Source organism: Egretta garzetta, unplaced genomic scaffold (assembly GCF_000687185.1).
Source record: "Egretta garzetta isolate BGI_Z169 unplaced genomic scaffold, ASM68718v1 scaffold326, whole genome shotgun sequence".
NCBI classification, from domain to species: domain Eukaryota; kingdom Metazoa; phylum Chordata; class Aves; order Pelecaniformes; family Ardeidae; genus Egretta; species Egretta garzetta.
The window spans coordinates 3,131,104-3,154,884 of record NW_009260026.1 but is presented as its reverse complement, the minus strand read 5'-3'; the positions used below and the strand labels follow the sequence as shown (position 1 = coordinate 3,154,884).

General features: G+C 39.5%; 1 protein-coding gene across 2 annotated transcripts in view; it reads left to right on the top strand.

Moving 5' to 3' along the window:
• Positions 1-23,781, top strand: part of SLC49A4 (solute carrier family 49 member 4) — a 49,715-nt gene that overhangs the window by 21,445 nt on the left and 4,489 nt on the right. For both annotated transcript variants that reach the window (XM_035896320.1, XM_035896319.1), the window contains exons 4-7: positions 5,666-5,774; positions 6,431-6,498; positions 11,502-11,629; positions 22,215-22,397. In XM_035896320.1, coding sequence (XP_035752213.1) covers positions 5,666-5,774; positions 6,431-6,498; positions 11,502-11,629; positions 22,215-22,397 — 488 coding nt within the window. The remainder of the gene's footprint in view (positions 1-5,665; positions 5,775-6,430; positions 6,499-11,501; positions 11,630-22,214; positions 22,398-23,781) is intronic.

Below are 23,781 nucleotides of genomic sequence, written 5' to 3'. Positions count from 1 at the left end.
TGGTTTGTAGTGCTTTTAAACAAAATCAGATTAAATATTAATGCTGAAACATAAAAGGATGCTAACAGCTAAAAAGCAGATGTTAAATTTTAAATCATTGGGTAGATCTCAAGCCTTCATGCCAGAGTCCTTCAGAACCAGGGCTGCTTTACTCATCCTGTTAGCATGGCTTTTCTCATGTGATGCTTCTGTTCCATCAGGTTATACAAGATTGTAAACAGCGTGCGTACTGCTAGGTGTGAGATAACAATTAACAACGCTGGGCGTACCTAACTAATAAGCTGCTTTCTTCCATGCTTATTACATTGGAATGAATTTGGGGTTTGCTTGTCATTCAAAGGAGTATCCAGCTGCTTTTATTCAGCTGTGGGAGCAATGAATGAACGATCTGAAACCGTTATGTGATCTATTAAATCTAATTAATTGTATATTAAAATATGAAGTGGGGATAGGAGAAGTGTATCCAGGTGTGGTTTTGGACATGTTCAAAGGTGAGTTAGTTTCCTTTAAATTTTTGGGCTTTAAAAAAAAAAAAAAAAGGGTTGTAAAGAAAGTAACATCTCCAGCTTTGCAACTTCTCCCACTTGGGCTCTTTTGGTGAGACACAGTCCTGTCCCCCAGTGTTTGTACAATGTCTTGTGTAATGGGAATCGGATCTCAGAGGAACAGCTAAAGCAACTGTGATATTAATGCTGAATAATGGTGAAGGCCTATGCCCTGTGTGTTACTGCACAGATGAATTTCCTGGGGCAAAGAGGAACTGGTGCCATGGCTGACTGCACTGGGGAGCTTCAGACTCCTGCTGTAATCATTTCTTGGGTGATGTAGTGATAGGAGCTGAATCTGCGTACAAAGGGCTGCTTGAAACTTGATAACTAAACGCTTAAAGCTCCACAATTATTATAGTTATTACAACCTATTGTGGGCTCTACTTTCTAAAAGTGTATTTAGAGCCAGCAAAACAACTCGTTCCTTGTTGTCATTGGGTTTTTTCTTTTGGTTTTGGAGGCTTTTGTTTCAGTTCGGGGGATTAAATAGTTGACAAGATGCTTAATCCTGTGTGTTCATCCAGGCGCAGGCTGGCAGTTGGGAGAAGGTATGAGTACAGCTGGATGGGTAGGCTGCAAAGTGACCTACTCAGGATATTAAAAAATAGTAATTCCCATAAGGACACTTAGCACACACAATAATGCTGTTACGCACCCAAGCTGGTGTGCGGTGAGACCCTGCCTGAGGGCTGTGTTGTAAAAATGTTGCTGTTGAACAGAAATCCAAACAGCAACTTCGCAGGTGAAATATAAAATTTCTGTTGACAGTACTCCATTTGGGAGCTTTATAACCATTAGATTGCTTGTTCGAAGTGTTGTAAACAGTAGACCTGAGATACTGGTAAGGTCAGGAGGTAAACAGCGAAGCTGCCTTGCTATTCACGATCAATGAAACTTAAGAAAACAAAGTGAACGCTTAAATAATGAGCATAGTTTATAGTATCTCCAAGAACCAAGAGATTTTTTTTAAATGCGGTCAGGTAGATCATTATATCTCCCTTTCCTTTGGTCTTTATGCATTCCTCCATGCTACTCCTTATCAAAGGCACTTCTTCATTCCTCTGTACATGAAACAATCAACAGTTCATCATTAAACCCACTTATCTTGGGGAGCCTTTCAGCAATGATCCATCAAGGAAGGGGGTTTTATAAAGGCAAATGGTATCTCCTGTGCTTCAAGAGAAATCCATCATCTAGTTTGTTAGGCTTCTAAGCTCCTGCCTAGTCTAGGCTTCATAATTTTTGGCACAGAGAGTCTTTCTTTCGACTTAATGGTATCGACTGACGGTAATCAGATGATGAGTACCAGGAAATTATGATTTCCCCTTTGTTGCAGACTTACCCTCTGGTATGAGAACTGTGTGTAAGGCATTTAGGATGTGTGTGAGCTGGTGCACTGATCCAACTATGCACCAAAAAACACTCAGGAGAATTGAGATGTTCTTCATTTCCCTCTTCTCTCCCCAGGCTGCAGTTTTATTACTTCAAAATAAAGCTGCGTAGCATAACTTTACCATTGAAGTAATTGACCTTTTTTCTTGGAAGCCAAAAGGGATCTATCACATCCTTGTAACTCTCCCACTCCTCCATGCCTTCAGGTCTTTGAGCAGTCGTCTTCATGAGCTGCTTCTTGCAGAGTTGTATTATAAATATCTTCTTAGGGTCAACCATCCTCTGTAGGCTGTTTTTTTTGGGACTTGGTTAGGAATTTGGTTCTTCCTCCTGATTTGGAGGGTTCCTGCTTCTGGCAGATTATAACGATTAGCTGATCTCTGGTTATCTCCTGATACTAACTCTCACAGCCAGCAGTGGGAGACGACAGATTAGTCATGGTTTGGGAGCTAAGCCCAAATCTTTTAACAGTCTATCACACACTGTGACAAGTATAGTTTGAATTTCCATTAGAAAAATCATGGTGCTCTGTCTCAGTTCCTTGGGTGAAGCAAATATGACTTTTTTTTTTTTTTCCTCCTACTTCAGAATATGCCACAAATTTCCATGGGAAAAAATCTAGTGCAAGTAAATAGTCGAGAAGATAAAATCTTCATTAAGAAAGCACGGTGTGATTTTTTTTGTTGTTGTTGTTTTGTTTTGTTTTGAAAAAATTAGATGCTTTTAGCCAGTTACATGCCTTTTACATTTTCGAGGGACTAGGTAAGCCATTTTGAAATTTCATAATAAGGTTTTTGTTCATTGTTATTTCTTTCCTGAAACTTTCATATGACATCACTATCCGGTGATGGAAGTGGCTCAGAGTGTGCCTGATGTTAATAGGTGCTGGCAAAGTTATTCTGAAAATGGTGACTGACTCTGATGGGGCTCCCCTCTGAACCAGCCTGTCTTGTGGATTCTAATGGCATTAAGTAGGTTTCTGGGAGAAAAAAAACCCCTAACAACAGAAGAAAAAGCCAATTCATATTCCAGCAGAATGTTTTAACAGAGGCTAATGCTGAAATCCTTGTCATAAGGACTGATATGATAGGAAACTGTGGGTTCACCAACTGATGGTGTGACAGACAGCACATTTTTCTATATTCAGTGGAGCGATTGCGGAATTGCAAAAACAATACAAGTGACTGGAGCCATGAAAAGCGGAGCTGCTACTTAAGATGTATGTTTCAAATGGCTTTAGCACTCAATGTAGGCAGCGCTAGCTATTGCTGAACAAGGGGACGGAATGACATCTTGGTGATTGGTGCCGCTTTGTCGCTGCCATGCACCCTTCCTCCTGGTTGGCTTCCTTATTCTGGAGCCTAGAGAGGGTGGCAGCCTCTGTCGTTGGAGGATGTCATGGCGCAGAGCCAGTTCTCTAGCACTGGGACTGGGAGTTGCATGTGGCGCCGAGCAGCTACCCCATGTGCCAGTCTCTCTCATTGCTGGAGTTATGGAAGACTCTTGTGGTTTAACCAGGCAGGCAGCTGAGCACCGCACAGCCGTTCGCTCACTTCCCCATGTCCCCCACAGTGGGGTGGGGGAGACAATTGGAAAAAAGGTAAAACTTCTGGGTAGAGATAAAGGCAATTTAATAGGACAGAAAAGATCGGGAAAATAGTGATAAAAGCATATACAAACCAAGTGATGCACAATGCAACTGCTCACCACCCACTGACCGATGCCCAGCCAGTTCCCAAGCAGTGGCCATGCCTTCCCAGCCAACCTCCCCAGATTTTTGTTCAGCGTGATGTCATATAGTCTGGAATATCCCTTTGGTCTGTTGGGGTCAGCTGCCCCGGCTGTGTCCCCTCCCAGCTTCTTGTGCACCCCCAGCCTCCTCGCTGGCGGGCCAATATGAGAACCTGAAGAGTCCTTGGCTGGTGTAAGCACTGCTCAGCAACAACTAAACCATCAGTGAGTTATCAACAGGATTCCCATCCTGAATCCCAAACACAGCACTATGCCAGCTACTAGGAAGAAAATTAACTCTCTCCCCACTGAAGCCAGGACAAGACTTGTATGCCACAGGAGGTCTCAGTAAAGTAAGTTACGAAGTACTCACCACCACCAAAAGCAGTTCTTTAATAAAGATGAGGTTCAGATAGCCGAAGATTTTGAATATTGAGCAAGTGTTCTTTTGGAAGAGTGCGTTCTGACTTGTTCCCTCTTTGCAATCTACGACATGGCTATATAATGTCCATGCAAAATGGGCATTTTCCCATTTATTTTATTCTACAGATGTTGAATTAGCTTTTACATGGATAGTATTAAATAGCATCAGAAAAACTTGCCTTAAGAGATGCCAAGATGATATAAGATAGACTAGGATCAGAGTATGGCATTATTGAGAGAGAAAAAATGTTGTCAGGAAGACAGCAAATGCTTTAGCATTCAGAGAAATAAAAGCAGTGTGTGGAAGAGCTGAAAGTTTAGAAGTTGTTTTTCTTTGCATTAAAAAATAAATCTGACATGAATGATACTGAAAGAGGAGGATATGTTCATCTGATAGAAATGTGTTATTCAAGAGAGGATGTGTGAAAAAGAACAGTGCAAAAAAACGCTGGCTGGTGTGCTGTGCGTGGATCTTCTAGGGGAGTAAAACAGCGTAAACTGCAAACCTTTGAATGTTTTGGAGAGTATTTGAAGCTCTTCCCTCCCTCTTGGCTTTCGTAACTATGTGCTATCAAATTGCCACTACATGCCAAGGAACTGGTACTGATCAGGATCAATTTTATGTAAATTCTTTGGGAATAGGGGGGAGCCACATTTTGTGGTTACGCAGATATCCCATGGGATAACCTTGGAATCACCCTAACATCTCTTCACTTTAAAAGATCAGTGTTGCAGAGTCCAAAGTATATTTTCTGGTTTTATTCCCAAATCAAAACATTTTTGAGGGAAAGTTGGATGTCTCTTAGCAAAGATTTCACATTTGCCTTCAGTTACGGTGGGTGGGTGGGGGAAATTGGTGGTTGTATTTGTCTGCCAACTCCTGTTTAGCTGTATACGATGAAGATGATGACACAGCTTTGACTGCTTCATCTTCGCTGAATACTAAAGGTTGAATAATTTTAATTGGGAGGAAAAAGCAAACACGTTGACTATTTAGAGCAGAATATTATACTTGTCTCTGTTTTTTGACACTTCAAACTGTCAAAATTTTCCACTCTTGCAGCTGTACCCATCTCATTCCCAGAGCTCTCCCTGCCTTTCACCAAAATCAAGTAAAACAGTTAAAAAAAAAAAGTACAGTTCAAAAAGTATGAATCTCTGATGTTATTCTCGAAACACTCTTTTTTGAAACACTCTTTTTGTCATTTAAATTAGTGCTTATTGTTCCTAACCTACGCTTAGGCTAAGTAGGTTGCCCATGCAAACACAGAAGAATTGCTTGCGCAAATGAGGAACACATGAGCCCAGCATGTTACAAAAATCTTTGCACTATGTGAAGAGACTGGCTCTTTTTATTATCACAGTGCTAAAGCACTAACATCCCAGCCACTGGAATTCGTGACATGGCCAGATACCTTTCTTGTTTTTCCTGGCTAACTCCTCCTTCAGACCTCTGCCATTGTTCTTGATGGGCAGAATATGGATTCTAGGGCATCATTTACTCTAGCAGCTAATCGTGGTGCAATTTCTAATATAAGCTGCAGCTAATTGCATGTGTTTTGTCTTCACAGCAATTTCCGATTCTTGATGATTGCTTTAGCCTATGCTATACCACTGGGTGTTTTCTCTGGCTGGTCTGGTGTTCTGGATTTGATATTAACACCGGTTCACGTAAGCCAAGTAAGTATCTCCTGACTGATAATCAGCAGCTATTTTGCAAGTGGCGTGTTTTTATTTTTCACTAGCATACAATTTTATCAGGTTTTTACATTTAAGCTGCTGTTAATACATACGGACCACTTTTCCCCTGAAATTTTAAACAAAATAAACCATAGCTTTGGCATCCCAAACTGTCACGATTCTCCCTGCTGACTCTCCACCAGCGGTAGGTATTTTCAGATCTGTACGCACCTTTTGACAAGAAGGAAGAGGCAGGTAAAGAAATGAGTATTGTTGGCTGCTGCACTGTTAGTAAAAGAAAATGATGTTTACCGGGTGTAAAAGATGAAGTGGGGAGAAGAGGATTTCTAAGCTTTTGATAGAGCATTCTAAAAATGCAGAGGACATTACTCAGATTCTGTAAAGAGAGGTCACATTTGGGGCATAGGCTACTTAGTCATACTTCCTTCTAGTGAATTTATTTCCTTTTGAATATCCTGAAAAAAGTTTTGCACTTCAGATTGTTGCTGGGGGCTGTTGCTAGCAGTTTGCAGCTCCTGCACACCATTTGTTTTGAAAGTAACATCATCTTATTTTTTCAGCTTTCTCAGCTTTAACACTTTAAAACATTTCTCTGTTTTGTTTTGTGTTGGTTTTGTTTTTTTTTTTCCTGTCAGGTAGATGCGGGCTGGATTGGATTTTGGTCTATAGTTGGAGGTTGTGTTGTTGGCATAGCAATGGCAAGGTAGGAATAATTACATGTCCTTCTCAATTTCTTCAACTGTGATTGTCATTTGTGATTATCCTCGTAATAACATAACTTGTTTTCTCTCATCTTCTAGACACTTGAAATGGAAAAAGCATAGTTCTGGGGTTATGGTGCGTTTCTTGCAGCGCAATGATTTGTATATTCCATGTTAGTGGTCGCTGGGGGTTGAGAACTCCATACGCGTGTGCTTCCATTTGGCAAATCATACTCTTCCTCCTGACAAGTGCTTCCTATATGCTCCTTTTAAACACAGTTCTTCCAAATTCATCTGCCTGGTATGAGGGAGAACCCATTGTAGCACATTTGGAAAGCACTGAGCAAATTAGTGTCTGTCTCCTTCTGTCAATGCTTTTGGGCATATTGATTCCCAAAGGGATATTGGGAATGTAGCACAAACAGCCTACCCACAATAACTACTGTTCCTTGACAGATAAATCTGTCTGGGCCTGTTTTGGCCAGGTTGCTGGATTCCTATATGGCCTAACTATTTTTTGTAATAGCGCTATGGGTAGCATGGTTATACCTGCAGATTTTAAATATCCAGACCCAGCTCTGTCTGGCCATCATGAATGCTGATGATATGGGGAGTGGAAAAGAAAGGAATGCATTGCCTTTGCAAAAGGCTTCTGCTTTTTCTTCATTGAGGGTCCCTTTTTATAAGAACAAAAAAAAAGGGGGGGGAGGGGGCAGAGGGATGGGGAGAAAAAGTCTTTCGAGCAGTAAGTTTATAGAACTGATTAAAACCAATCACATGTTCCCCTTGCAGCTGGTGGATATCAAAGCATTGTCCTGGCTTCTTTATGTCCACTCTTTAGACTCCAGTTCTGCAGTGAGTTTAGCACAAGTGCAGGGGTCTGTCATCGCTGCAGTCATTTTGGGATTTTGGACCTAAAGAGGCACCTTTCTAGGGCAGAGATTGAAGCACTCTTTTTTTTTTTTTTCTTTTTTTTTTTTTCCTTCTTCACTTGCTGTGCATCATCAGAGTACACAATGCATAAAGAAATATGAGGTTTCTCATCCTGACATTTTGCAGGCTGCCTAGCAACTGTGACGGAGGGAGAGGAAAAAAAACTCCTGACCTAGGGAAAAGAAACAAGCGCTTCCCTCCTGTCTGCTCCAGGTGCAGGCCAAAGGACTTAATCTATTGAGACAAAGTTCACACTCCGATTTCCTCTAAAAAGAGTTACTTTTGATTAGCTGAGCTCAAATATGAGCTTTTCTCCCTAGGAAAAGTAGATGTTTGAAACCAACTGCCGTAAATGCCGCACATGCAGTAGCAGGTTACGTGCTGAAGCAGGTAGCGTGCCGGTTTGATCCTTTCCATCGTGGGTTAATCTCGCATATATTTGTGACATTTCAATAGTAGAGGGGCACCCTTAGCAGCTCTCTTAACTTTGTTAGGCGAGAATCTGCTGACTAAATGCCAACATGCAAATCTCAATCTTTATGGTAGATTAATTTATTTAATATATTGCCTGGGTTAAGTTTCAGGAAATGCTGACAGTGTCTTTAACTGCTTCAAAATTGATTTCAAACCTTGTTGAATACCAGTGTTTTGTAGCATTCAGAGCTTTGCTTTTGAGTAAATTAAAAAAATACCAACAGTCTGCCTCCAAATATGTCTTTCTAACTCGGGCGATACATAGTTCAAATGGGAGGGTTTGCACACAGAAAGGGAGGGAGGAGGTGGTGTCACTCCTGATGGATGACTCTCCCTCCGAGGCCTATTCAGCATTTATCTGTGCAGGGCTGAATCAATGACGATTCTGACTGTAATCTGCTGAAAGTTGTAATTAGGAAAATTAAGTAATGATTCTTGTCAAGGCTGACAAGTTGATGTATTTCAGTGTCAGAACTGTGATTCGCCAAGCAAGCAGCTCTCTCCCTTAACCACCTCTCAAGAAGCTGTTGGTTTTGGGAGGTTTTTTCCTGTTTGTTTGGTTTTTTTTTTCCTGCTAATTTATCAAAGCAAAACTGGTGCAGTTTAGGAATTTGCTCCTTCCATTTTTGTCAGTGCAGATTTTACCATTTAGAACTGTAACAACCTGAGCCTTGCCCTGGAGCATTTGGTCCTGCACGTCACAGTAGGTGTTAAATCATCCATATTTAAAGTAATGCCCAGTTTGGAAATGCGTTTATCTATCTCATTTTCAAAATGGTGCAAGTTTTCCTCAGCACAATACATAAATCCTCCCGCTCTCCACCCACTGCTGTCCTGATAGCCGTGAACTTCGATATGTTTAGCTAATTTGTGTGATGCATTTTCATAATTGAAAAGCCTGGGCTATTTTGAGCAGCTGGCAGGTGCTGTACCCTTTGCTGGCAGCTTTCAAATGATACTGGTTTGAAGAAAAGCAGTGTCAAAGAGTGACATTCATATCATCACGTGGAAACGTACATCTATTCCCTTTTCTCAGATTGTTTTTGGGTTTTTTTGCCACATTTGCTAATGATCATAGGTATTTCTGAGGGTTTTGTCTTCCATGGCTCAGTTTTTCTTCCTGCTTTTAACCTGCGCTGTAGCCAAAATGCTGAAACTTTATGACATGGTGATAATTTCCTTAGCAACAGACAGTGTTGTCAGCAACGCAGGTTTGTGATTTTAACTGAAGGATCCAGCCTAGGGCTGGATTTGCTGGGTTGCAGAAGACTGCTGCCAGCAGTAGGCTCAGAGGTCTGTGTCTGGGTAAGTATACACCTTCTCTCCTGGCATGCCTACTTTTTGTAGCAGCTGCAGACATCCCCTTACACACGCTAGATGATGAAGAAGGATTTAAACAGAACAGAGGGTTTTGAAAGCAGATAGTGGGGTCAGAGGACAAAAATAATTTCTCTCATTTTTTGATTAAAACAAGTATTCTGAAGAGTTGGCTAGATTTACGGTCTTCTTTATTCTCCTGTAACCAGACAAGAAGCAGAAGTCCCTCGATTACCAAGTTCAGGCTAGTTTGCTATGTCATTTTTTCCCCTTATTTCTGTCGCTGGCTGAATTCAGTAGCTGCATAAACTTTTGAGTTGTATTTGACCCTTCTCGAGTCCTGTGATACCTGAGAGCTGCTTGGAGCACACTGCTCCCACTGATACCCAAACCAGGATCTTTGTGTCAAAAGGAGTTGCAACTGCTCGGTAAAGATAGATATTTGCTCCACTTACACATCTAAAACATTCAAGATAGTTATTGTCCTCCCATCCCTGCATATCCCTGGTGGTAGGATAGAGAGGGAGGACCCCCTTGGAGATCCATTCCAGACCTGTTTGTGAATGTCCCTCCCTGAAGGCTGATATTTCTCACGCTGTTTCATTAGCCAGGATATACATAACTGCTCTTGCCTTTAAGGGCAGAGAATAGTGATGTTTGCCAGCAGGCAAAGGGGGGAGTCTCTGTGGAAGAAGTCTGAAGTTTGCACTTCGAGATGCTTCTGAAGAAGCTTTTAAAATTGCTGATTTTGACCCCAGTGATCCCAAAGAATAATTAAAGAAACTGGCAAACCACTGAGAAGAGGTGATCCTGATTGCTGGATTTGGATTGTCAGAAAAAAACAACAGTAGCAGCTAACCTCTGACTATTAGAGATTAATGCATAAGCCACTCGAACACTGCAGTCGTAAACTTTTAAGATTATATGCAGCATTGATCTTCCTCTACTGCTTATTGAATTACTCACTGCTAAATTCAATGTGGAATTAAAGCACAGGGAGAATCAAAATAAGAGGAAAGAAGTGGGTTTGCTTTTTTTTTTTTTATTGCATTACTTGTACATCTCTTACGGTGTATGTAGAACCAGGCTTCCTAGTTCTCAAAATGTTGGTAGCATCATCTGTTCTGTCACGTAAGCTAAATGGTATCTACTTATAAAGTGATCTTTGTTAGGGGAGAGAAGGCAGTTAGCTGACAGACGGGACAGATTCCATCATGGACCAACCCAGGTGGGTTGTGCTGCCGTTACCCTAATCGAGGTAGGAGGCTAAGATGGCAGAAGACATTCTGTAGACATCCATACCTAACCCGTCCGGCCCAAAATCACATCTCCTAAGCAGGAGATTATAGAAAATGACTAGTGGATAAATGGCATTGCCTTTTCTAATACATCTTTTTTTTAGTAGCTGTGTTGAAATCCCTTTTGAAAAGGGCAGTTGCACTGATAATTAGGCCATGGGAGCACTGCTCAAATGCATTATGTCTCCTTGAAAGAAAAAGAAAAAGAAGTTGAAAAAAGCAATTGTACCATCAGGTGGTATAAGGATCATATTTCCCTTTGTATAACGGCCAGGCTGCCCAAGGACTTGTGGGGCTGTCCTCTCCCAGACCGTCAGCAGGGCATGTGTAGGAGAGGAGTGGCACCAAGCTCTTGGTTTCTGGAACATTTCAACCCAAACCAGCCACCAGAAGTGACCACCTGAGTGAAGGGTTCCTCCTTTGCCTAAGCCACCGAGAGCTTCTTCGCCAATGCATCCGAGGGTTCAGAAGCTGTTCCCTGTCATCTTTAATCTAGGGATTCTGGTATTTGGAGTTTTGTCATTTCCCACAGGAATGAATCTTGACACTTAACTATGTCTTGAATGAAATGCAGCAGCCTCCTCATATGCTAATGGAGCGGTGTGTCTGCCAAGGGAGACTGGCAAACACTGGCAAAACAGCGATGGAAGTAGTGGTGTGATGTTGTGTCCAACAAATGCAGAAGAAAAAAAAAACCCTTCCTGTATACCAAGTGTTTTCAGTTGATGCCTTGAGAATTGTTCTGGTTTGGTTGTTATTTTGTGACAGCTAAAAAATCCACTGTTCTTCAGCTTGACAGCTAGAAGTACCACCATTCTGTAAAAATGCTTTTTTCTATTTCTGAAAATGAGAAACAATTTTAAAATTGTTTTTACAGTCTCCAAAATGTTTAATGAGAATATATTGAGTTAATTGTCAAGCATCACATTTAAATAATATGAAAATCGGCATTTTTACTGCTCTGATCTGTGCTTTTATTTTAGATTTGCAGATTTTATCAGGGGCATGCTGAAGTTTATACTGCTGCTGCTTTTATCTGGAGCAACATTAGCATCAACGTGGTTCACTCTCACCTGTTTAAGTAGTGTCACTCATCTGCCTTTAACCACAGGTATCAACAATTATTTTAATTCCTGTTATTTATAATTGGTATTGCAGGCAAATATTTGCAGTCATACATCAACTATATTATAACCTGGTTTGGTATAGTTAGTAATACGGTAGGTTTACCAAGACCAAAAAAAAAAAAAAAATTTAGAAAACCTACTGAATCTGAAACCTCTTTACCAGCTTTGAACAATTTCATAAAAAGATTAAAAACTAACAGAACCCAATAATAAGAACCAAGAATATAGATTTAAAATGGATTTTGGGACAGAGTATTTTCCTGGTTTGAGTGTTTTGGAATAACAGAGGTGAGAAATAAACCAAGAAAAATCAGAAGAACAGGGGTAGCATTGCATATAAGAAACAGTGACATGTCTGGGGATTTAGGGGTTTGAAACCTACATTAATAATTGGAAACACGTGGTGCATTTCAAACCGAGGTGACCCATAGTATTTTCAGCCAACTAAATCTATCCTTGTGCTGTGCTGTCCTCTTTTTTTGCACCTGCATGCTGGTTTAGGGAACGCTTCCAGCCCAAAATTAACTCAGCCTGCACCTCAAAAAGATGGGGGAAAAAGCTGTTGGCAGGAGTGGGGGAAAAGCTCAGAGGTCTACTCAAGCTGCCAGCAAGCTGTACCCTTAGTTGAAAATTAGCATTGCTTAGTTCTTAAAAATCTGTCCTTTGCCTTCCTATCTGCACCAAAGGCTTGATCCACCTCTGACTCCAAGACCTTCATGAGCGTAATGAGTTACAGTGAAATGAAGCCATTGAGATTTTAAAAAATATTTATTTATTAAAGAATTCTGTAAATCCATTTTAAATAAAGTGCTGTCTTTGTTACAGGCAAGTTTATGCATTAGAGGAGAAGTGAAAAATGTTTTTTTTCCCATTTTCAATAAAGAGTTTGGTGTGGAGAATAGTACATAAAATACTGTTTTACTCAAATTAACTTTGAGTTTCAGTAAGTGTCCTTGGTGCATTGCATATGTCACAACTATAAACTAAAGTGGGTACAGCAAATTGAAATACATGATCAAATCAGAAGAAACACCATCTGGATGGATAGGTCAAATTTGTGATTTATCTTGAAATGTCAACTTCTTTAAAAAAAAAAAAGTCTGCTTAAATAAAATGTAACTTAATCGATAAACAAATCAAATTTCATGGTGGCTATTGTCATACCAAATGACTACACTTTTCTTTTCCATCAAATCTAAAATAAATGCAATAAAAGCTTATTTCTTGTGCTTGCCTGCTTCATCGCTACAAGCCTGCAGTAATGTAAATTTTTACAGTAACTCTGTCCTCTGAATTGATGCAACAAGCCAAACACATAAATGTCCCTTCAAGTCTATGCATAAGAATGAAGTGGAGAGGTTTCAAGAGGTGAAAGTCATTATATATGCACTCACCAGTGATCCAAAACAAAACTGATGGAGCTCTATATCTGATTTTATTTTATTTTTTGTAAAGAACTCAGCATGCAACATAGGTTCTAGAAGAATTCTTTCTTGTTCGTAGCATGTAGGTGCATTATGGTGGATTTTTTTTTTCTTTTTTTTGGAAAGGTGATCCACTGTCAGGACACAAAAGTACCTAAGGTATTTGGCCTTTGATATAAAGTATCCTAAACTAATATCCTTTGATAAAAATCTAGGGATTGGATTGTTCTTTTCATGCAATTATTTCTTTTAAAATGGATGATTCCTTAGACTGAGTTATAAATGATATTTTAGAGTTTTCTGTTTGTGCTGTTTGTATCTATGTCACTGTAAATGTTGAACCCTTTTCTGTAAAACACAAGCTTGTTTTGAATAGAAATGCCAGCAATATGGTACATTTCTCAAAAAAGGCCATCTAAAGCCTCAGAGCCTAATGTGCAGCCACCAAACAAGATCTCTTTTTTTTTTTTTTTCTTGTATGGCATAATGTTTAAACTTCCTAGGCGGAGAGGGGTTCATATCACCCTTTTCTCATTAAAGTTCATATAAAATAGATACAATGCGCTGTTCAATTTAGGTCCTTGTACTCAGAAAAGCAGTGGTATATCTTTATGAAATATGCTATTATGGATGAAAACACACAAGCTATTTAAGCTAATTTATAGGACTTCATGCTAGATTATTCCTCAATGTAATGATGCAATATGATGATGACCTCTGCATTCCACAGTAATTGGGAGAAACGGTACATTTGAACTGATTTGGATTAACAACTTCTTTTTTTTTTTTCTTTTAATTAAAAGTTTGAAATGTAGAGTGTATCGGAGTATACATGCAGGAGGTCAAATGCAGGCCATTGGCTGGCAGCTTTGGGAAGCGATTTGAGGTAGCTGGTTAAGGTGGAAGTCACTCTGCGTGCTCAGTGGACCAGTGTTGAGAGTGAACTCCCAGGCAGTTACCCTCTGTGTGGTTTTGTAGAGCTAGAAGATGTGCAAAACAAAAGCGGCCATCATTGTGGGGTTGGTTTGGAGTTTTTCTCCTTTATTTTCTTTTCCTTCTTTATTTTCTTTTTCTTTTCCTTCTCTGTTTTCTTTTCCTTCTTTATTGTTTTCTTTTCCTTCTTTTTTTTCTTTAGTAGAGGTCCATGTAATGTATGCCAGAGCTACTTTCCAGGCATCACTGAACTGGTTCAGTTTAGTAGCAAAGCAGGGATTGTTGTGTTATTGAGGGCAACAGGGTTTGGTGCGAAGGTTAACAGCCCCCTCAACTTCTTCCTGTCCCATGGCAAAGAGCACAAGCGTTAGGCTTGGTGGTGCTACAGAGCCAGTGATGGATCTTGGTCTGCACTTTCAGCCTTATTCAAATGCTGAGGCAGAGCAAGCAGGGTTCACAACTGACTGGTACAGAAACTTGTGAGGGTGTATGTTTGATCTTGCAAGGAGATTTTTCCCTTCCAACCATCTAGCTCCCATTTTGTGAGGGGCTTCTCCCTCCCCACTTGCCCTGCCTCTGACGTTCTCTTGAGCAAGTCAGACTTTGCCCTACAAAATGACAAGCGTTGCCATCTTCAACAATACCTGGAAACGGCTAAAATATCCACGGGACCTGACGGACTGGTGGTACAGTTAAAAGGGAGCTCTTCCATGGGACGGGACAGTCATTCTGATGAGGAAGCAAGACATCTTATGAGCGTCTTTGTACTGGCCCGGATGTTAAGGCAGGCTTCATCCTAGAGATGAAGGCTGGTTAGAGAATATCATCATCTGCTTCATCTTGCCTGACTTGATCCATGAATAAAGTTTGCATCCGTAGGTAGACCTTGCCAATGGTTTCCCCAGGTCCAAAAATAGCCTTTGCCTTTAGCATGTGGTTATTGTGTGGCATCCATGCTCGCTCCCGTCTTCTGAAAACCCTCTGCCTGTCTTTCATCTGGTCTCCAGAGTAAGCACGCAGGTGGGTACGTTTGCATGGAAGCAGGCTTTTGAAATGCTGAAAAGATGAGAGCGTTTGGCTGATTACTCACCCTAAAGGGTAGGGAACAAAATATCTAAGGATTTGTTTTTTAAAATACAGACAAACCAACCCCCTCTTCTAATCAGTATTCTTTGTAGCAGTTGTAGTAATGTCTGGCTTAAATATTGGGGGAGGAATTGTATTTGAAAAAACGGTCACAGCAAAATGTTTTTTCCTGCGCTTGTTTGTATAACACTCTCCTAATTCCTTGTAAATAGGCACGACATCATTTAAAGATATTTCCTACAAAATGTAATTACTTAGAATGGAGACCTTTAATGCAGATATTAAAAATCAATGACTGCTTTGTGTTTTCTTTAAATGATACTGTTTAGCATTGTTTGTATTGTGTAATGCCTGCAGTGCTCTGCATTATCATAATAAGCTCCATTTTTCCTCCTGCCACAGAGCAAGACAAGTTTTCTGTCATTTGCTGACTTCTTAATGTATCTCCAAAAGATTTTATAAAAAGTGTATTTGGAGTCATGTGTCTGAACTATAACTACCAGCATGGGGAAAAAAAAGGAAGCAAAGCAATAATGATATAGTGCCATCATAGCTACTATATCATCTGCCTAAAACACCTCTCATCAGCTAATCAGAGCTCTTAAAAACCCTTGATTCTGGAATCGGTTTATATTTCCAGCAAGCTTGAATTTTCTTTTAAGAAATTTTAATTTTAATGTATATTATTTGCATTTTTCAGCACGTTTCAAAGACAATTTTATGTACACATTGAGCATTAAAATAGTTTTCTCCATTGAATTCCCAATGCAGCTGCTGATCTGTTTCTCTGTGCCAAGTCCATTGTTAGTTTGCTTTGTACTGAACTTCATTATGTGAATTTATGTACAATGGGATACTTTGACCCAAAATAATTGTGTAAGGTATTGTAATGCCAGTTTCAGTATCTTGCCACTTTGTATTGCTGGTGGTATCTCTGGATACAAATACTAGCGTTTTCCAAAAATTGATATGCAACGCTAGTTGCTCGCAGCTCAGATAGAATGTTTTCAGCGTAGCATATCAAGAATATTCTAATATTTATGAGCACATTCAGCAGAACTTTGCTTTACAAAATCTTTTCTAGTGCTGCATGGCAGATACTCTGAATACGGTGGCAACTCCATGAGTTGATGACTATATTTAGGTTAAGCAGCCTACATTTTATTTTCAGGTTCAACAGATTGAACATTATAAACACATCTGTCTCCCTGTCCTCATCTACAAAGCACAGTATTGAAAAAGGGACGTGTTAATTATTTAATACTGATTGTTTTATTCTTTAATTTCTTTACTATAAACAAGAAGTGCTTGAAAAGTGTAAGGCAGGGGGACCCAGAGGATAAAACAGTGGCCTGAAAACATTTCTTTTTCTAGCTTTGGCATTGCCCTGCTTATGGCTGTGGGCAAATCATTGCCCCCAGTCCTGTTGCGCTTTTCCTGCTCATGAAATGGGAATAATGACCTTTGTCTGCCTGAAGGCTTCTGTAAATCCACAGATAGGAGAGTGCTTAAAGAAGAACTGATTTAAGGGGGTTATTTATAAAGTTTTAAGACCCAGTGTTAAATAGTGTACAATGCTTGAAATTTGTGAGGCGCATCTCAGGTATGAATATCTATAAATCTGGCCACTTTTAATATCCATTGATAGCAAGCCTCAAATATTGTATGATTTCCAGCCTCCTCCCCCCCCCCCCCCCCCCCTTTTTTTTTTGAGGGCCACTCAGTAATTTCTTCACTTTTTAGTTCTTCAAAGTGAATACTTTGCTTTCAAAGCAAGTTCCACTTGCTTTTCTCTTGGGAAGTCTACAGAACAAATCCAATTTGATCAGATTTTTGGTTACTTTCATAACTATATCATGAGATAAGAATTTGATCAGCGCGTGCTGGAATGGAAATCCAGGCAATGAAACATATTGATGTTATAAATGCACACTACAGGGGCATCCTTCTCCTATTGTGTTTTTTGTTCCTGTAAGTGAATTACAGCAAAAATCACTGTCTTACCTTGAGGGAGTCACATTTCTCATGGAAAAATTAAGGAGGACTTCTTCCACAGCTATTCTTACCATGGCCAGTAGCAAGAATTAAATTATGTGGAAGTTTCATTCCACTTTACCAGACTTCAGAGAGTTTGATAGGAACTAGCTTTGAATTGGTCAGATCATTTGTGGGGTTATTGAAGTACTAAAGTCAATGAAGCATCCATCCACATGAGGCATTGTTCTTTCATTTTGCCATTTAGGATGCTGTTTTAATGGGCAGTGACAAAATTCCCCAGATCCCTGTGGGTTTCACTTTAAATTGTATGCTGCGCCCAAGAGAATATGTTCAGTTGTATTTACTTTCTTGTTTATCCATATGACATTTGTGTGAGTCTTGGCTCAGTTTGTCTGAGAAGAGAACTGTTACAAAATGTACAGAGTTCAAGAGTTTCTGGCAAAGGACTTTGGAAGAAGATACTGTACCACCTGCTTGCACTTGATACTGCTCTAGAGTATCTGCATTTCTTTTGTAAACTTATCTGCAAAATACTTTTTTTTTTTTAAAAAAGAAATGGTAATATTTCATATTCATTGTTAAAAATTAGCCAAGATGTACATGCCAATGGGTTGATGAGAACTATTTACACCAGTGGAGGTCCTTCCATTAATTTCATTTGGGTTTGGATCGGGCTCTGTAGTTACACGTTTAGTGATGGTATAATTTAAGAGTAAATTGCTAAACATGTTGCAGAACATCCTGGGAAGTTCTGAGAACTTGTTTGGATGTCAGAGATACTTGAGACTCCTTCTGCTGTGTTGCAGGCTCATCTGGGGACACCAAGTGCACACTGTCATTTAAATCACGTCCCTGTTCAAATTCCTAATTTTTTTTTCCTAATGCTTTTTCTTTTTTTTTTTTTCATTGGTATAAAGCTTTTGCCGCAGCTTGTGTCTGGGAGAAAAGAAAGTCTGTTTCTGGGATATGGGCATGTATTTGCCATCCGGTAGCTGAAGACCTGTGGAGGATAAGAAGCCACGAATGAACCTAACTTCTTAGCGCTTTCTCTCCTTTTTGTGCTGAGCTGTATCAGTCCCCAGCTGGTAGCTTGCTTCATCTGACTGGTAACATCCCTAGTGCTATTATCAAGGCGTGTTTCATTCCTTGCTTGCTTCCTGGCCAGGAGGAAAATGAGCGCTGAGGGAATAGCATGGGATGCATCACACCTCAAGTATGAACATGACGTGACGAAGCCTCGCCTGAGCCTCCTGCCGCGACAGCTCCAGGCCAGTTCTCTGAGGCAGCTGTGCTTCGGATGGGAGTTCTGCCTTTCCCGCTCTTTTTGCAGCGGCCAACCTGTGAAATAGCTGCTTAATTCACACAAACATCTTTAAAACATGACATTAATCAAAGTAGTTCAAAAAAATCCAGCCCAGTTCCATTATTTATTGATAGCCACAGCTGCCACTGTCTTGGGTATGCAACTTCGTGCATAGCTTCGTAGGCAGTTAATTCCTTTTCCTAAGAAAAAGTAATCTTTTTTTATACTAATAGCATGACACGCTTCCCCAGCATGTGCCTATCCAAGCAAGTTGTTTCTCCTTGTTAGGCTTTGGGACATAATGTTAGCTTCGTGGTAAATTGTCTCTTTTTATTTTTTTTTCTTCTTTTTTTTTTTTTTCCTTCAGCACTTTCATATCCTTTTATTCATTTCCAACGACTGTCATCAAGATTGTCTTAATTGAAAAAACATTTGCTGTAACTTTAGCAGCTGTTCTTCTACAGTATAAAATCATGGTAATTGTTTGTGTTCATTCAACGCAAGGTCGCTGTGATGGAAAGTAAATGGTCTCCCATTAATAGGGGGTATTCTCCCTGATACAGTATCTTGCTGCCCATGAGCTGGAATATGAGATGTGCTATTTAGTGTATGAAATAAAAGGCAAAAAGCACTTTTGAACTCTTATTTGACTTCTTCCTGTAACTTATTTTTCTGAAACTGCATACCTTATCTTTCCCTTTCTGCCTGGTTGACCGCTTGCCTTTGTGACTTAATTGCCAAGGTAATGGAATGAGCTTATTTGTGTAGCACTCAGGAGGACCCTGGATGATTTACAGAAACATGAAATAAAAAATATTTTCCTGTTACTACAGTATGTACCCATTATGGGAGAACCCTGTAGGCTTTCAGATGTGTCTCCTTCACTTTCAGAGCCACTTTTTGAGGTTTCCCAGTTAAAGCTGTCATTTCCATTAGATTTTTAATATTTAAATTGGCATCTGCTGGACGCCATATTCTGCCTATCCTTTTGCCTTTACATTTCCTCTTACTAGTCTCCAAATATATCTATACATATACATACATCTCGTTTTATAAGTATGATCTCAGCAGAGGTTTTGTCATTGGAATTCAGCTGGCGTTTTTCGGCGTGCACGCGTGAGGCAGGTAATGCTTTGGGGAAAACAAAAGGTAATGCTAAAGCTGCTTTGCTCGTGGTAGTGTGGAAGTGGGAGTTGGGTGCCAGTGGGTGGCTTTGCTAAATGTATGACTAAAGCAAGCTGTAGTGACAAGGAGATGGAAGGGTGTAGTTTCTGAAGTACGGAGTTACTGTGCTTACTTGCTTATGGTCTAGTCTTCTTAATGTGTTTTAGTAAGTGATAAGCAATGATGTAATTCAACTAGCATATTTTTAAACTTTCAAATTTATTTTGAAGGCTTCCGTTTGTTTTATGGAAACTTCTGCATCTATTGTAGTGACTAAAATTGGAAGTCTTGATCTTTTAAATGGCTGCTAATCTTAGGTGCATATTTTTGCCTTTGCTGCAAGTGAATCTAAGTTTCTGGAAATTGTACGTCTGGAGACTGTGTTCAGAGGTGCCTGATTCCCCTTTCCCGGCCATTCCTGTTTATGGCAGAGGTTTCAGTCTTCCTCATAGAGGCATTGCTGCTGGTGCTCTCTATATGCAGCTCCACTTTTCATGGTGCTCGTTATGGCTTTCAGCAGCTTCATGATGATATTCACTGTCTGACTTTCTAACACAGAATTACTGCTGGCTGTCACCTTCTTTTCTTTGGGGAAAGTTCTGAAAATTTTCTCAAAGTTACAAGTAGTTATCTATAGATGCCTTTAATTGAGTAGAATGAGGGGCAGATGTTCGTTTGTCTTGATCTGTACTTCTGTTCCGTTTATGTGTTGGTTTCTCAAGCCAACACAAAAATATCAAATAGCCGAATTCAGTGCTCGGATTTGGTGGCTACACCTGCCAGCAGTTAGAGACAGCTAGAGCAATATGCAGCCGTGTTTGAGGTAAGCAGGAATTCACAGAGAGGTTCATGAAATTTTAAATACTGGTGGGGACTCGCAGCAAAAATCTATGGATCTTGTGACTCGGGAATCAGTTCTTCAGTGTTAGCTAGAAGGATCCATTAGGAAGAGCATCCTAATACTGGTTTGGTTTTTTCCTTCCTCTCCGAGAACTCTTGAGCATACCTGATACCCATTTCTTTGACTTTTATTCTGCAGTTTATAATAAGAGAATTTGAGAATTGAAAAAGTTATCATGATTTATTTGTCCTTTTTTTCTTTCTTTTTTTTTCTTAACAACTCAGAACATTCTGGTATATTAAAAAAAAGTGGGGGCCAGCTGTCCCTCCTGAAGTCGTGCCATCTGTATCGTCTTTCTGGCTGAGTCTTCTGTCCTCTTTTTCCCGTCCAGGCAAATCCTTTGTAGAGAAAAAAAATGTGTCTTTGTGCCTTGGAAGCAAACCACATCAAATGGAGGATCTGATAGATAGCCCTTTCTGCTGCTTAATGCCTTTATCTCTTTTCCATGATTCTTCATATTTTAAGAAACAGTGATTTTTTTCTTTTTTTAAGCTGGAAGTTTTCTGCTTCCTAACAGTCTCTCAATTGAAAGATTGAGCAATGCTTAACAGAAAATGAAGCAGAGCTCTTTCAGCTTTCCCCTTTCCAAGACAGAAGAACATAAATTAAACTGAAAATGCAGTTTCTATTTTATATAAACCTATATATCCATATGAAAAAAAAAAAAAGTCTAAGGATTTTGTGCCATACTGCAGTGAAAAGATGCTATAAATAATTGCCCTGTGACTTGGTAACACTTTTGCATCTGAAAAATTTTTCTTTACGTTTTCTTGTAATTTTGGTGGAAACTTCAGAAAGTACTCCAGACTTTTCTTTTTTTTTCCCAGCCTTCTAATCGTAACCTTGTTGAGGCTGCAGGTCAGGAAATCTTCCCCCCTTCCCAAGAGAGCACATAGCAAAGACTTATTTACATTTCTAAATTCTTCCTGAGTTTTCTTTTTTTTTTTTCCCCAGCAATAGATATAATAGGTTTATCGATAGACAATATAGGCATATTAAGCATCTCTATTAAGATATTAAGCAATATAAAGTATTTGGCAGTGTCAGAAATTGTAGAACTGAGGCTACTGAAGAAATGTCTGTATTCTTCTGTTGATTCATCCAAGAAAAATAATTTGTTGTACAGCGGTGAATAATCTGCATTATCAAATATGTCCTGTTCCTGCCAGGCGCTGGGTGCCCTTCATTTCCTTTTGAAGCCAGAAGGGATTCAACGTGTCGCAGCTCAGGCCGTGATGAATACTAATGTCTTGATATCTGGTGGATCATTAGTATTTATTTGTCAAATGGATGCAAAATTAGTTTTCACCTTTAGAGCTAAGTCAAAAGGTTAATCCATGTGCGTTTCCAATTCGGGGCATTAATTGCTCCCTGTCCTAATTGTGTATAGGACAATAGTTTCTGATCGTTTCAGAGGTAAATCAAACTGTAGGTGATGCTTTGCATTCTTAGTTTTGTTCTGTCTGGTGTACTTACAAGTGAATTGCAGATCACTGAATGTATATTCATGGGTTCTGTTTAAAAAAAAAAAAAAAAAAAGAAGAAAAAAATCAATATTTCTAATTTTTTTTTTCCAAATGAGTGTATGCATTCTGCCTAAAACTACTGGGATGTGGTATGCTTTATGATACACAGAGGATAAAAATAAGTTTGTGCATTTTTCAGTTATTCAAGTATTAGTATTCTTGGCAGCTCTGAATAGGGGGGAAAAAATGCCAGCGTGAAATTAATAACTGGTTTTGGTTTTGTTTCTTTTCTAGCTACACTGTACACATCCTGCATTTTGTTGGGTATATTCCTCAACAGCAGCGTACCAATATTCTTTGAGCTCTTTGTGGAGACAGTCTACCCTGTTCCGGAAGGAATTACCTGCGGAGTTGTCACCTTTTTGAGCAATGTGTTTATGGGAGTGCTTTTGTTTTTCCTCACATTTTACCACACAGGTAAGAAATACAAGCTACTTTGAAAATATAATTCTCCACGAAGACATACCCTTGTCAATAAAGGGAGGATTTGCGCATACAGTTTCTGCTAATAATCAAATGTTTGAATCCCCCTATGCAGCAGCAAGGGAAAAGAACTTTAATTGTTCTTTTCTGTATGCATGCTAATAAAAATGAAATGCTTGAGTGGAAGATGTATATAGTCATATTCTACTTAGAATTTGCTGTAGCCAGAAACCATCAAGATACAGCCTGTCATCATATTTTTATAAAGGCCTGGATAATGTGATCATTAATAACGTTTGTATCTATGGGTGTTCAAAACCACAGTAAAGCTGATCCACTCTCATGCTTCAGGGTGTAACTATTGCCCAGGGGGGCAGAGGAGAAATGCCCCATTTACAATCAGCTCCGTTCAGTGGGTTGGACACACGGTTGTAGGGGAGAGAGCATCTCTTGACCACTCCTCAAAGACAAAATCCTCATCCCTGTAGATAATATGGCCTAATGAGGCAGAGCAGAGTTTTGCTTGATATTTTCATTAACTACTTCAGACCTTCTCATCTCTCGAGTATTATTTGCTTCCTCATAATTCATAATCGTACCTTTAAACTTGCTATTTAGTAGACTATAATATATATTATTACCCTAAGCTGTAAAGTAAGAACCCATCTTACTTTAAAAGGGAAATGGTCTTTATTAATGGTTTTCAAAGATGCAGGTTTTTGGTTTGTATTTTGTTGTTGTGGCAAACGTTTGCTTCGTGATGCCAGATTTGTAAAGCAGTGTTTTGCTTCAGAAGCATTAGAAAATGTGAGCTTTTATATGTTCTCATGAGTGCACGTAATTCTTAAGATGGTGTGTTCTATAACCAAGAGAAGATCGACAAATTTCAGAATGAGTTGTGCTTGAAATTATGAAGGTTACAGCCTGGGGCAAATTTTCAGCATGGTTTGTGTGTCTTTCTGCCAGGGAATTGCAAGCAGGTTAACAGCCCTGTTTCATACTGTGGTCTGTGAACACAAACTGAGAGAAACGATTTTTTTGTTTGCTTGTTTGTTTGTTTTTGTGATACTGACATTGAACTGCATCACTGAAAAATCTGAATTCTATCCCTGCTAGCCTCGGGTGGCCTGATATTTAGTCTTTACATTCTAAAGAATGCTTTTATGATTAATATTAATTGGTGTGAACTCTGTTCACATATACTATTATTTCCAACATTCACACCTGAGCTGAAAAGATTACGCAAAATATTCTGAGAATTTTTTTGGCATTTTTCAAAGTAACAATCTGGTGTTTGGAATTACTTAATAATTGAGGATGGGAATATAGTGTCTCACTTCTGACTGAAGAATTATGATTGAGCGAACTCGTTCCCTCA